This window comes from Cherax quadricarinatus, chromosome 42 (assembly GCF_038502225.1).
Source record: "Cherax quadricarinatus isolate ZL_2023a chromosome 42, ASM3850222v1, whole genome shotgun sequence".
Taxonomy (NCBI): Eukaryota; Metazoa; Arthropoda; class Malacostraca; order Decapoda; family Parastacidae; genus Cherax; species Cherax quadricarinatus.
In genome coordinates this window covers 168,003-182,933 of record NC_091333.1, presented here as the reverse complement: position 1 = coordinate 182,933, position 14,931 = coordinate 168,003, and the positions used below count along the sequence as shown (strand labels likewise).

General features: G+C 43.1%; 1 protein-coding gene across 1 annotated transcript in view; it reads right to left on the bottom strand.

Annotated features, from left to right (window-relative positions):
- The window catches only part of LOC128695549 (2',5'-phosphodiesterase 12), a 56,194-nt gene that overhangs the window by 6,775 nt on the left and 34,488 nt on the right, over positions 1-14,931 (bottom strand). The window contains exon 8 of the mRNA XM_070093173.1: positions 8,326-8,477. Coding sequence (XP_069949274.1) covers positions 8,326-8,477 — 152 coding nt within the window. The remainder of the gene's footprint in view (positions 1-8,325; positions 8,478-14,931) is intronic.

Genomic DNA, 14,931 nt, shown 5'->3' with positions numbered 1-14,931 from the left:
AGGAACCTGGGAGGTGGCAGAAGAGGAAGAAACTTGGGAGGGAACAGGGGAGGAAGGTACAGTACGAGGAGGAGGGTGAACCTCTACACTTGTAACTGAGCCAGTGAGAGGGGGAGAACCAGGGACAGAGACAGGGAGGGTAAAATGAGGAGGTGGAAGATGGGTAGGAGGTGTTAACGGACCTTTTTTTGACTTTTGAGAAGTAGAGGGACGATTGGGAGGAGGTGTCGTACGAGGTCTCATCGATACTGAGGCTTGTGAGAGAGAACTCGAAGAAGCGAGATCAGACTGAGGCGTTGAAGTAGGGACGTCTGAGCCGAGGACAGCAAAAGGATTAGATACAGGAGTGACTATGGGAGAGGTAACCACAGAGGTGGGTGTAGAAGATGGGATATCAGAAGTGGGGGGACATTTTGAAACACGGGAATAAGAAACACGTGGGAGTCTCCCTTGAAGGCGGAGATGAGAAACTGCCATGGCATAAGGGAGACCTTCTGTCTCTTTGAGGTAACGGATTTCCCGCTCGTTTAAATAGACTTGACAACGGCGAGAGTACGAAGGGTGAGCCTCATGACAGTTAAGGCAAGAGGGAGATCGATTGCAAGACGTATTAGAATGGTCATCGGCACCACAGACTGGGCATTCGGTGATAGATCTGCAATATTTCGCTGGATGGCCAAATCGCCAGCAATTTCTACACTGTTGTGGTGTAGGGATCACCTTTCGAACTTGTAACCGATGTCCTGCTATATAAACTGAGGATGGGAGTTCTCGGCTGTCAAAAGTTAAACGAGCCACATTGCTAGGGTATTGTCTCCGCCCGCGGGCAGGAAGAACGTAAGTGTCTACCTTGAGGATTGGGAGATCTTGTAGTTCCAGCTGTTCAAGAATGTCAGTGCCACATGTCTGGAAATTTTGTTGAACTATGGTATGGGGCAGAATGACGGTACCACTACAAGAATTGAGGGAATGATGTTTTTTAAGAGTGACAGGAACAGTATCGACAGCGGTGCTTGCAGCAGTTGTGTTTGCCTGGAGAGAAAGAGGAAGAGGTATGAAGTCATCTTCACTTCATCATCCCATACAATTTGCCGAAATTCTCCGAGAATTGTAAGTGGCGTCCCAGTGACCCCACACTACAGTGTCCCACGCTGTTTCTCAAGTCACGTGTTCAGCGTCACTTGTATGTTGCTGTTGTTGTTCAGCTCAGCACAGCTGTTTCAGCAAGCCAGAGGTGAGTTTTGTGGTGATTTCTGCGTCCAGTGTGAGCTCTCTACGTATTTGTGGGTGGGGGAGGAGAGGAGAGGAAGTGGCTGTTCCTCACCTTGCCCATGCTCGCCCTACTCACGCTCACCCGTCTACCATACACCACTCACCACTGCCCACTCCCTCTGCTGTGTTTTCTGCTGTTTTTCGTATGAATTCATTGCCAGTGCTGTGTATCCGAGTGCCCGAGGCCACTTGAAGCTACGTGGATCACGTCATGTGGGTGTGGCCGATGTCACGTAGACCTACAAAGCCACGTGAGTTACCAGATGTCCCAGGCCTCATGCTGTGGTCTGCTGCCCGCATCACATCGACGCCACCCACGATGCTGCCCGACTTCATGACGTCACGATGTCTGTTGACGTCACCTCACGATGTCTGCCTGACGTCACCTCGAGATGTCTGCTGACGTCACCCACGATGCTGCCCGACTTCATGACGTCACGATGTCTGCTGACGTCACCTCACGATGTCTGCCTGACGTCACCTCGAGATGTCTGCTGACGTCACCTCACGATGTCTGCTGACGTCACCTCACGATGTCTGCTGACGTCACCTCACGATGTCTGCCTGACGTCACCTGTTGACGTCACTGCTGCTGACGTCACATTGCGACATCACGCCTGACATCACATGATGTCACATCGAGTGTTCTAGTAATTATTTCAGTATTGTCAAGAAGATTGAGAGAAGATGTATGTCGTGTGTTAATTAATTCCTCTCAGTCAGTGTTCTCACATTTTAATATGTCTTAGTGTCAGTTTTGTGCACAGAAAAGCATCTTTTGCTAGTTAAGCCATGTTGTACCGTATGTACAGCGGTGTGTTTGTAAGTTTTCCGTGTGTCCAGTGAGGTCTGTGGTCAGACCCTTGAGTAACACCACTGTGTTAAGTCACGCGTGTGACCAGTGTGTTTGACAGCTATCAGACAGCCCGAGTGACCGAGCCCTCTTGTACAGAAAGCTTTTATGCTCGTCGCTCGTGATGTTCTGTAGAATCGTACCTGCTACGATTCCCATCGAGATTTGTTTCACTTCACCTCCAGACCTTCAGAGTGCAGTTATATGTAGAGAAACACCTCTGCTATAACTCCAACTGTCGAGAGATGATACTCGTCAAGCCGCAGCCAGCCCTGTCGGCAGGCGCTGTGTCAGCCTCGTGTCACAAGCTTCAGTGAGCAGCCTGCACAAAGAAGATGTCACTTTGACTGCTAGCTCTCTCACTGCAGTCTGGTGTATGATGTTACGACTCCCAGATGTTTCGCCCAGTCGTCTCTGCCACGACTCGCTCCACAACTCGCTCCACGCTCGCCGGCAGTGATAGCCCAGCGACAGTACCAGTCGAGAAGTGTCCTCCTGAGTCGCTTGCCAGAAGTCCTGCCCAGTTGCCGAGTTTTGTCGACGCCTCACTCTAGGGCACCAGCATGTCGTGCCCCAGGTTGAGTGAAAACCTGCAGCGACTCCTACGATGTCTGCTTCACCGTTCCAGAGGAGACCGTACCCTGTTACGTCACAGCTCAGCCGCAGCGATGTCTCCCGTGTTGCAGTAGCTGTCCAGAAGCAGGAAGGCGTGCAGTGATGCACTTCGATGCTCACTGCCTTTGACCACGATGTTTAGCACACCCCACATGTTTTTTTCTTCCCTCCCTGTAGGAAGTTTTTTTTCCATGTCCATATGTATATATATGTTTTTATTTTGTGTTCTGTGCCCTGTTCCTACGAGAGAGAGACCGAGTTTCTTTTACTACCAGTATTGTCGCGTCGGGACGACGCGCGATAGGTGGCCGAGCGTATGTAGACAGCCTGTACTGTCTGCACAGACAGCCCATGCTGTCTGCCAGCTTAGTTCATATTTCGCGCCACTAAGGTGCTGCCATCTATAGGCCTTGCCACTTCAGTATGCCCAGACTTGCCTCGCCCTCACTCACACAGCGGCCTGGCATCAAGACACAAGTACTCCCAGCTCTCTCTCGTGGGCATGGTCCTGCCCGGGCCATGGGCACAAACACACAAGCCTGTGTAACCCACCTACGACATTATTAATAAACAAAGAAGCCTCCGAAGACGTATATCATTCACACCGCTCTACAGCCTACAAAACAAGCCATTATATGGGAAAGACGAGAGAGCTCATGAGCCTGGGTAGCATTCTGTACGGTAATGATGCGTGTACCACTCTTAAGAGCATGAAAAGAAATATCTTTACCAACATGGCGTAGGAGTGCCTTGCCAATACTGTGGTCAGAAAGATAGGCAGTAGAGGAAGTCGGTCGTAAAGTGAAGAATTTAGTCCATTGGTCAGTCTGAAACTGAGTGTGGAAAGGTAGTGAAGGACGTGTCGATCGTTTCTGAGAAGAACAAGAAGGTGGAGAAGTATCATCAGCAGGTAATTGTCATTGGCGTTTAGGCATGGGACCAGAGTTGGTCCGACGTGGAATGGGTCGGCGATTTGAAAATTGCCGCACCGTAGAGGGAGAGGCCGGAAGCATAGTCAGAGGAGAGCGAAGGTCCGATAAATCGAAGGAGTCAGTCGAGGCCTCAGTACCTGAAGCGGGTGAGGAAACAGCACCGGCAATAGGTACAGAGGCATGTGGAGTGTCTGAAGAGTGGTCCAAAGACGAGGCAGGGTCAGAACGGGGTGCGGTATCAAGAAGGGGCCCGGGGGTAGTAGGTTCATGGACTAGGGCTGCCATGGTTAGGTTACTTCTTTCTTTTTGTTTTTAAGAAAAAAAAAGAAAGAAGAAAAGAAAATAAAAATAAAAAAAGAATAAAAAAAAGGGGGGACCGGGGAGGGATAGTTCCTAGGAGGAATGAAAGGGCCAGAAATCTCCCTCCACACCCAAGAGGACCTCAGCACCACAAGTAGCGCAGATGCAGCATGGAACCCGTGCCATACCCTACCCATCATGCTAGTAAACTAACAATCCGGGATAGCAACCTCACATCTGCCGAGCTACCTCGGTGGACAAAAGAGAGGGCGGCCGGATATCCGCCACAAAGCATACCTCCTTCGGCCACCACCCCCGGAATCTGAAAGGTGGCTTCCAGAGATACACCCGTCGCCCGAAAGACACCCAAAGCTACTCCGGGATACCGGAGAGGGATCGGGACATCCCCAGGCGATCCAGATTCCACGGCAAACTATGCCACCGCCAAGAACCTCAACGGAATGGGATAGACCCCGGTATCCTTTCCCCTACCTAGGAACTAGCGCGCCTGTGGGAGAAATCCCAAAGGCCAAAAAGAGGAAGGGCAAAAGGGAGGGGTGGGGAGGAGGAGGAGGAAAGGAAAAAGGGGAGGATGGGATAGGGGAGGGGAGATTGGGGGGTAATTAGGTTCGGTCTGAGGAAGAAGACCGACAGGTCTAATTCCTCAGACCAAGAGCCTCTTCACCACACCAAGGAGCCCCCCTTGAAGAGGAGTCAATAAAGGAATCAACATTTATATCCTGAATTACCAGCTACATGACTTGAGTCCTGGAAATGGGAAGTACAATGCCTGCACTTTAAAGGAGGGGTTTGGGATATTGGCAGTTTGGAGGGATATGTTGTGTATCTTTATACGTATATGCTTCTAAACTGTTGTATTCTGTGCACCTCTGCAAAAACAGTGATAATGTGTGAGTGTGGTGAAAGTGTTGAATGATGATGAAAGTATTTTCTTTTTGGGGATTTTCTTTCTTTTTTTTTGGGTCACCCTGCCTCGGTGGGAAACGGCCGACTTGTTGAAAAAAAAAAAAAAAATTATTCACAAAGCCTCTTTATCTCATTCCAAAGCCTATATCTCATTCCATAGCTTCTTTATCTCATTCATTTCAGCTTACATGAATTCTAATAATTCATTGTCATTAGAGGACTGAAAGTTGCAGATCATGGGTAAGGCCATTAACCCTTTGAGGGTTTCGGATGTACTAGTACGGCTTACGACCAAGGGTTTTTGACGTACTAGTACGCCTAAATTCTAGCGCCCTCAAATCTAGTGGGAAGAAGCTGGTAGGCCTTCATATGAAAGAATGGGTCTATGTGGTCAGTGTGCACAGTCTAAAAAAAATCCTGCAGCACAGTGCATGAGAAAAAAAAACTTTGACCGTTTTTTTTAAATAAAACAGCGACTTTGCACTGTATTTTCGTATGGTATTTATTGTTGTATTCTAGTTTTCCTGGTCTCATTTTATAGAATGGAAGACATATTACAGAAATTGAGATGATTTTGACTGGTTTTACAATGAAAGATACCTTGAAATTGAGCTCAAAGTAGCAGAAATGTTCGATTTTTACCAAATTTCAAAAGTAAACAAATCGTGCCAATGGTCCAATACACATCAACTGGTGAGTCTAATATTCTTTCACAAGTGCGCCAATAATATTTATACCATTTTTTACACTAATGCAGTAGTCTGCGTAACAGTAAATCTTATATTTTTTGTGAGAATAAAAATTCAAAGTGGAAAGCAAAAGAATATAAGAGGGACCTTGAGACGTGACTAATGACCAGAGGAAATGTCATTTTAGTGCCAGGAATGTCTTTCTTGTTTATTCTGGACCCTATTCGGAAATTGGCATCTTTTGAAATTTGTATGAAATTTGCAAAATTGCTAAATTCTGACCACTGTACTGGATAGTTGAATTTCATAAATGGGTAGTTTCTTGCACCCATTCGATAGAAAAAAATGGAGTTCTAGCGAAATATTCATGTTTTTTGTCGACTAGTACAGTGGAATTGGCCGAAAATGGGGCTCAAAGTGGGCAAAATCGCCGATGCGTAAATATCCCCGAGACCGCTAACTTCGCGAGAGCATAATTCCGTAAATTTTCCATCAAATTTCAAACTTTTGGTGTCCTTATGATCGGGAAAAGATTCTCTATCTTTTCATAAGAGAAAATTTTTTTTTTTTTTTTTTAAATTTGGCTGACCCTGAGAATGAGTTTCGGAGAGGGCCTGTCGACCCTCAAAGGGTTAAGGCAGCATTTTCAGCAATTTAATTTCATAAGATTGGATATCAGATCTGAGGGAGAGAGTATGGAGGAGGTGAACATATTCAGATATTTAGGAATAGATGTGTCAGCAGGTGAGTCTATGAAAGATGAGGTGAATCATAGAATTAATGAGGGGAAAAAGGTGAATGGTACACTTAGGAGTCTGTGGAGACAAAGAACTTTGTCCATGGAAGCAAAGAGGGGAATGTATGAGAGCACAGTTATGCCAACGCTCTTATAAGGGTGTGAAACATGCATGTAATATGAGATAGATCTCCTGAAGAAAGAAGTGTGAACAACTGTGAGCTTCCATGCAATAGTATGATCCTTCTGAAGGAAGAGATGTGAGATACTGAGATCTTGTATGCAGTACTATGATCCTTCTAAATGAAGAGATACATGATATTGAGATCTTGTATGCAGTACTATGATCCTTCTGAAGAAAGATATACATGATACTAAGATATTGTATGCAGTACTATGATCCTTCTTAACCCTTTGATTGTCGCAGGCCCCTTTCTGAAACTGTCATTCTATGTCGCAAAATTTTTGAAAAAAAAAAAAAAAAAAAAAATTATTTTTTCTTACGAAATGATAGAGAATCTTTTCCCGATGGTAATGACACCAAAAGTTCGAAATTTGGTCGAAAACTCACGGAATTACGCTACCGCGAAGTTAGCGGTCTCGGCGACATATATGTATCGGCGATTTCGCCGACTTTAAGCCCTGTTTTTAGCCAATTCCGTTGTTCCAGTTGACCAAACTCATAGCTATTTCTTTAGAACTCCATTTTATCTATCAGGTGAGTACAAGAAACTGCCCATTTACCAATTTGAACAACCCAATAAAGTGGTCAGAAATTGGCAATTTGGTCAATTTCACACAAATCAAAAAAGATGCCAATTTCAAAATAGGGTCCAGAATAAACAAGGTAGACATTCTTGGCACTAAAATAACATATCCTCTGTTCATTAGTCACATCTCTAGGCCCCTCTTATATTACTATTGCTTTCTATTTTGATTTTTTATTCATACAAAAAAATACAAAATTTACTGGTATGCAGACTACTGCATTATTTTAAAAATGGTATAAATAATATCAGTGCACTAGTGAAAGGATATTAGACTCCCCAGTTGACGTGTATTGGACATGTGGTGTGATTTGCTTACTCCTGAACATTGGCAAAAAATCTAACATTTCCGCTACTTTGAGCTCAGTTTCAAGGTAGTTTTCATTGTGAAAGTAATAAAAATCATCTCTATTTCTGTAATATGTTTTCCATTTTATCACCTAAGACCATGAAAACGAGAATACAACGATAAATACTATACGAAAATACACCTCAAAGTCGGTGTTTTAATCCAAAAAAACGGTCAGTTTTTTTTCTCATTACGCACTGTGTGCTGCAGGATTTTTTTATGTGGTGCACAGACCCATTCTCTCACATGTGGGCCTACCAGGTTTCTCCTGCTTGATTTGAAGCCGCTAGAATTTATGAGTATATATACGTCAGAACCTAGGTAGTAGGTTGATAGACAGCAACCGCCCAGGGAGGTACTACTGTCCTGCCAAGTGAGTGTAAAACTAAAGCCTGTAATTGTTTTACATGATGGTAGGATTGCTGGTGTCCTTTTTTCTGTTTCATAAACATGCAAGATTTCAGGTACTTCTTGCTATTTCCTCTTACACTTAGGTCACACTACACATACAAGTATATATATACACACCCCTCTGGGTTTTCTTCTATTTTCTTTCTAGTTCTTGTTGTTGTTTATTTCCTCTTATCTCCATGGGGAAGTGGAACAGAATTCTTCCTCCGTAAGCCGTGTGTGTTGTAAGAGGCGACTAAAATGCTGGGAGCAAGGGCCTAGTAACCCCTTCTCCTGTATAAATTACTGAATTTAAAAAGAGAATCTTTCGTTTTTCTTTTTGGGCCACCCTGCCTTGGTGGGATACGGCCAGTTTGTTGGAAAAAAAAAATATACGTCAGAAAGAGTGGCGCGTAAGACGTATTTATACGGCGTAAACAGTCAAAGGGTTAAGGAAGAGAGATGTGTTACAGATGAAACACTAAGAATACTAACTTGTTTGATTGTAAACTTGTCAGTCTGATAAAAAATATAGTCTAAACAGCCATAGAAGCCTGTGGTATAGTTGGTGTATGGCGGACACCCACATGCACTGTCAAGCTCTAAATTATGGCTCAGACTGACACCTTTCACCAGCTCACTCGATTCTGAAAATAGAAATAGGTTATTCTTTAATTATCCTTATGAGTACAGCAAACCCTCAATTTAACTGGCTAATGGGGGACAAGTAGAAGGTGACTGGTAATGGTGACTGTGGTATATAGGGAAGAGGTTATTTTGCTTTGATCATAACTAAAATAGTCAATTCTTTAACCAACCCACTTTGTTGGCTGATTATGAATCACTTAACTCAGTGGATTTATTCTGTATTTCCAGATTTTGTTCAATTGAGGTCTGTTAAATTAACTTAATTTAAAACAATATAAAGACTAAAATACATTCTGAGGTTGGCAGGTAGTGATTACATTCATACCCTGCACAAAACATGGTTAAAAAAATAATAAAAAATCCTTGGCAAGAAAGAGAGAACTATTTTAACATAAATAATCCAACTGCTGATATACTGTCACTAAGTTTAAGTTTAAAATGTCTAATACACACTCTCTAAAATTCTTATATCTAACCTATTTCATGCTGTGGTTATAATTTTAAAGCTATCATCATATAGTATTATGAACAGTCTTGGTGTTGTTTGTTATATTAAACTTCCTTCCTATGGGCACTTGAGCAATATTATTAGAAAACAATATTTAAAACTATTTTCAAACTACAGTGGAACCTCTGCTTACAAGTGCCCCACCATGCGAGTTTTTCAGGAAACGAGCCGTCGCTCGGTTGATTTTTTGCTCCTGGATACAAGCCAAAACTCAGGTTGCAAACTTCCCCCTCAAGGGAGGTTCCTTGATGCTGGTGAGGGGCTCTTCATCTAGGGAACTGTATGTGCTCCAGTTCCCTAAATTAAGCCTGAATACCTTCCCTCCCCTCCCCTCCACAGGCGTTGTATAATCCTACGGGTTTAGCGCTTCCCCATTATAATATAATAATAATAATATGTATAATAATAATATAATAATACTGTAATAATAATAATCATAATAATAATACTATAATAACAAGTGAGCTTCAGAGCACAACAAAACAATGAATGCCGCCACTAGATGGCACAGTGAATACCACAACAATGCTCACCATCACCAGTAAAAAGCGTGGAGAAAATGCCAAAACTCAGTGAAAAGTGAAGTGAAAAAAAAAATTGTAGCAGTTAAGTTCAGTGATAAAGTGTAGCATGTTAAGCGATTAAGTGATAGAAAAAGAATGAAACGAAATGAACTCCTCCAATGTTGTTGTTGTTATTGGGGTTTATAGGGCCACTGACAGCATATGCTGCTCTGCCTATCTTTTCCACTGTCAACCTTTGTCAGCATCTCTTCTCCGTGGTAAATGCTTGTCACATAATGACATATTTTATTCATTCTAGTGTATATAACAGGTTTCTGTGTTAATTATATTGTTTATTATGTCATAGAATTGATGAGGGAAAAAAGGTGAGTGGTGCGTTGAGGTATATGTGGAGTCAAAAAACGTTATCTATGGAGGCAAAGAAGGGAATGTATGAAAGTATAGTAGTACCAACACTCTTATATGGGTATGAAGCTTGAGTGGTAAATGCAGCAGCGAGGAGACGGTTGGAGGCAGTGGAGATGTCCTGTTTAAGGGCAATGTGTGGTGTAAATATTATGCAGAAAATTCGGAGTGTGGAAATTAGGAAAAGGTGTGTAGTTAATAAAAGTATTAATCAGAGGGCAGAAGAGGGGTTGTTGAGGTGGTTTGGTCATTTAGAGAGAATGGATCAAAGTAGAATCACATGGAAAGCATATAAATCTATAGGGGAAGGAAGGCGGGGTAGGGGTCGTCCTCGAAAGGGTTGGAGTGAGGGGGTAAAGGAGGTTTTGTGGGCAAGGGGCTTGGACTTCCAGCAAGCATGCATAAGCGTGTTAGATAGGAGTGAATGGAGACGAATGGTACTTGGGACCTGACGATCTGTTGGAGTGTGAGCAGGGTAATATTTAGTGAAGGGATTCTGGGAAACCGGTTATTTTCATATAGTTGGACTTGAGTCCTGGAAATGGGAAGTACAATGCCTGCACTTTAAAGGAGGGGTTTGGGATATTGGCAGTTTGGAGGGATATGTTGTGTATCTTTATATGTGTATGCTTCTAAACTCTTGTATTCTGAGCACCTCTGCAAAAACAGTGATAATGTGCGAGTGTGGTGAAAGTGTTGAATGATGATGAAAGTATTTTCTTTTAGGGGATTTTCTTTCTTTTTTGGGTCACCCTGCCTCGGTGGGAGACGGTCGACTTGTTGAAAAAAAAAAAAAAAAAATTACATGAACTGTGAGATAAATAAGCTGTAGAGTTGATATTAGTGTCATATTCTGCATCCAGAGCAGGAATTCTGCTGGAGTGGATTAATGGATTTCAATTAATTTAAATGAGGAAAATTGACGAGCAGATCGGGTTATGAGCTAGGTCACAGAACGGGTTAAACACATAAGCAGAGGTTCCACTGTATTTTAAATTTATCTTTGTTAACTCTTTAATTACTGGCAGTCATTTGAGATATAAAGATCTAGTTATGCCACCTCTATGTTCAAACATTATTTATCAGTTTGTGTGTTCTAACTGTAATATATTGGTAGTATTATTAGAAACTTAGAAACTAGAATATATGAAAGTAGATGAATGTCAATCAGGACCCTTACTAAACTAGCTATACCTCCCTTATCAACCAATAGACTACAATCTGAGACTAAAGATCATATACTATTCCATAACAGCTTTAAAATTATAGCTAAGGCATGAATTAGGTTAGATTTTATAATTTTAGAGTTTGTATACTAGACAATTCAAACTTGAAACTAATGACATTTCAGCAGTTGGACGATTTAACCCCTTAACTGTCCAAACATATCTATGTTCTTACTGCTAGCACTCCAAATGTAGATCAACATTTTATTTTTCCTGCCTCCAAATTTGGCACAATTGGCCTGATATGCCTGGTCAGTATAGAATGGATTTTAATACTCGGTGTGTGCAGTATTAAGAAAATCTGGGACCACTAAGTACCTTGTGGGAGCACCAGTTCAAATGAGCGCCAGCCAGAGCAAACAGCTTGGCAAACACCAGGGATTCACTGATGACATGTTATATTAACACTTCCCTTTTAAGAGGAAAATGATGTTGACCCAGAGTTTAGTGGCTCTGAGATGGATGTGGCCACAAGTGGTCAGGGAAATATCAAAAACCTTGATAATAACCCATGTGCAACATTTCTGCAACATCCTTTCAATTTTGATACCACTGGTAGTGTCATCCTGCCAGAATGTCCTATAACCTATGCCCTAATTAAAGAGAAACAATTCTGGAACAAGTGTAATATGTGTCTGGCAGGCTGGTTGGCTGGGCAGCTGGCTGGGTGGCTGGCTGGGTGGCTGGCTGGGTGGCTGGCTGGGTAGCTGGCCGGCACCTGGGTGGGTGGGTGGGTCGCTGGCTGACTGACATTGGCTGTCTCTATGTCTGTCTGTCTGTATCTATCTCTGTCTATGTCTGTCTATCTCTGTCTCTGTCTCATAGGTACATATAAATACAATTATTATACATAGTGTAAATTACCTAGGATAACCCCCAAAAAATCCAGACAAAGTGCTATACTGTGCTTGTAGATATAAGGCATAATAAGCATGACTAGCAAGTAATATGCATTTTCACTTGTTCAGGAATCAAATGTGATGACTGTTGGTTCATAAGTAGCTCTCTGAGACAGAAAGAGAGACAAGCAGACAGAAAGACAGACATACAGGAAACTGGGCAACTACCTGAGGTATGGAAGACGGCAAATGTAGTTCCCATTTTCAAAAAAGGAGACAGAAAAGAGGCACTAAACTATAGACCTGTGTCATTGATGTGTATAGTATGCAAAATTATGGAGAAGATTATCAGGAGGAGAGTGGTGGAGCACCTGGAACGGAACAGGAGTATAAATGCCAACCAGCACGGATTCACGGAAGGCAAATCCTGTGTCACAAACCTTCTGGAGTTTTATGATAAAATAACAGAAGTAAGACAAGAGAGAGAGGGGTGGGTTGATTGCATCTTCTTGGACTGCAAGAAGGCCTTTGACACAGTTCCTCACAAGAGATTAGTGCAGAAGCTAGAGCATCAGGCGCATATAACAGGAAGGGCACTGCAATGGATCAGAGAATACCTGACAGGGAGGCAACAACGAGTCATGGTACGTAATGATGTATCACAGTGGGCACCTGTGACGAGCGGGGTCCCACAGGGGTTGGTCCTAGGACCAGTGCTATTTTTGGTATATGTGAACGACATGACGGAAGGGTTAGACTCAGAAGTGTCCCTGTTTGCAGATGATGTGAAGTTAATGAGGAGAATTAAATCTGATGAGGACCAGGCAGGACTTCAAAGAGACCTGGACAGACTGGACACCTGGTCCAGCAAATGGCTTCTCGAATTTGATCCTGCTAAATGCAAAGTCATGAAGATAGGGGAAGGGCACAGAAGACCACAGACAGAGTATAGGCTAGGTGGCCAAAGACTGCAAACCTCACTCAAGGTGAAAGATCTTGGGGTGAGTATAACACCGAGCATGTCTCCGGAAGCACACATCAATCAGATAACTGCTGCAGCATATGGGCGCCTGGCAAACCTGAGAACAGCATTCCGATACCTTAGTAAGGAATCATTCAAGACACTGTACACCGTGTATGTCAGGCCCATACTGGAGTATGCAGCACCTGTTTGGAACCCGCACTTGATAAAGCACGTCAAGAAACTAGAGAAAGTACAAAGGTTTGCAACAAGGTTAGTTCCAGAGCTAAGGGGAATGTCCTATGAAGAAAGATTAAGGGAAATCGGCCTGACGACACTGGAGGACAGGAGGGTCAGGGGAGACATGATAACGACATATAAAATACTGCATGGAATAGACAAGGTGGACAAGGACAGGATGTTCCAGGGAGGGGACACAGAAACAAGAGGCCACAATTGGAAGTTGAAGACACAAATGAGTCAGAGAGATAGTAGGAAGTATTTCTTCAGTCATAGAGTTGTAAGGCAGTGGAATAGCCTAGAAAATGACGTAGTGGAGGCAGGAACCATACACAGTTTTAAGACGAGGTTTGATAAAGCTCATGGAGCGGGGAGAGAGAGGGCCTAGTAGCAACCGGTGAAGAGGCGGGGCCAGGAGCTAGGACTCGACCCCTGCAACCACAAATAGGTGAGTACAAATAGGTGAGTACAGGCAGATAAGCAGAGACAGAGGCAGAGCTAGACAGACAGACAGATAGACAAACAGATAGACAGACATGTTTATGTGTAACAGTGAAAACAAATAAAGCCAAGGCAGTTCATGATCATCAAATGTCACTCAACTGCTCCACTGTCAGCAGTGGAGTGACACTTGTCTTACACCATGCTTCAAGGAGTTTCATATATAATTGCAGAGGTTAGTGGACGAATTTGGGAGTGTGTGTAAAAGTAGAAAGTTGAAAGTGAACATAGAATAGAGTAAGATGATGAGGGTATCAAATGATTTAGATAGAGAAAAATTGGATATCAAATTGGGGAAGAGGAGTAAGGAAGAAGTGAATGTTTTCAGATATTTGGGAGTTGACGTATCAGCGGATGGATTTATGAAGGATGAGGTTAATCATAGAATTGATGAGGAAAAAAAAAGGTGAGTGGTGCGTTGAGGTATATGTGGAGACAAAGAACGTTTTGGAGGCAAAGAAGGGAATGTATGAAAGTATAGTGGTACCAACACTCTTATATGGGTGTGAAGCTTGGGTTGTAAATGCTGCAGCGAGGTGGTGGTTGAAGGCAGTGGAGAAGTCCTGTCTAAGGGCAATGTGTGGTGTAAATATTATGCAGAAAATTCGGAGTGTGGAAATTAGGAGAAGGTGTGGAGTTAATAAAAGTATTAGTCAGAGGGCTGAAGAGGGGTTGTTGAGATGGTTTGGCCATTTAGAGAGAATGAATCAAAGTAGAATGACATGGAGAGCGTATAAATCTGTAGGGAAAGGAAGGTGGGGTAGGGGTCGTTCTCGAAAGGGTTGGAGGGAGGGGGTAAAGGAGGTTTTGTGGGCGAGGGGCTTGGATTTTCAGCAAGCGTGCATGAGCGTGTTAGACTGGAGTGAATGGAAATGAATGGTATTTGGGACCTGACGAGCTGTTGGAGTGTGAGCAGGGTAATATTTAGTGAAGGGATTCAGGGAAACTGGTTATTTTATAAAGCCGGACTTGAATCCTGGAAATGGGAAGTACAATGCCTGCACTTTAAAGGAGGGGTTTGGGATACTGGCAGTTTATGGGGATATATTGTGTATCTTTATATGTATATACTTCTAAACTGTTGTATTCTGAGCACCTCTACAAAAACAGTGATTATGTGTGAGTGAGGTGAAAGTGTTGAATGATGATTAAAGTATTTTCTTTTTGGGGATTTTCTTTCTTTTTGGGTCACCCTGCCTCGGTGGGAGACGGCCAACTTGTTAAAAAAAAAAAAAAAGTCTAAAACATT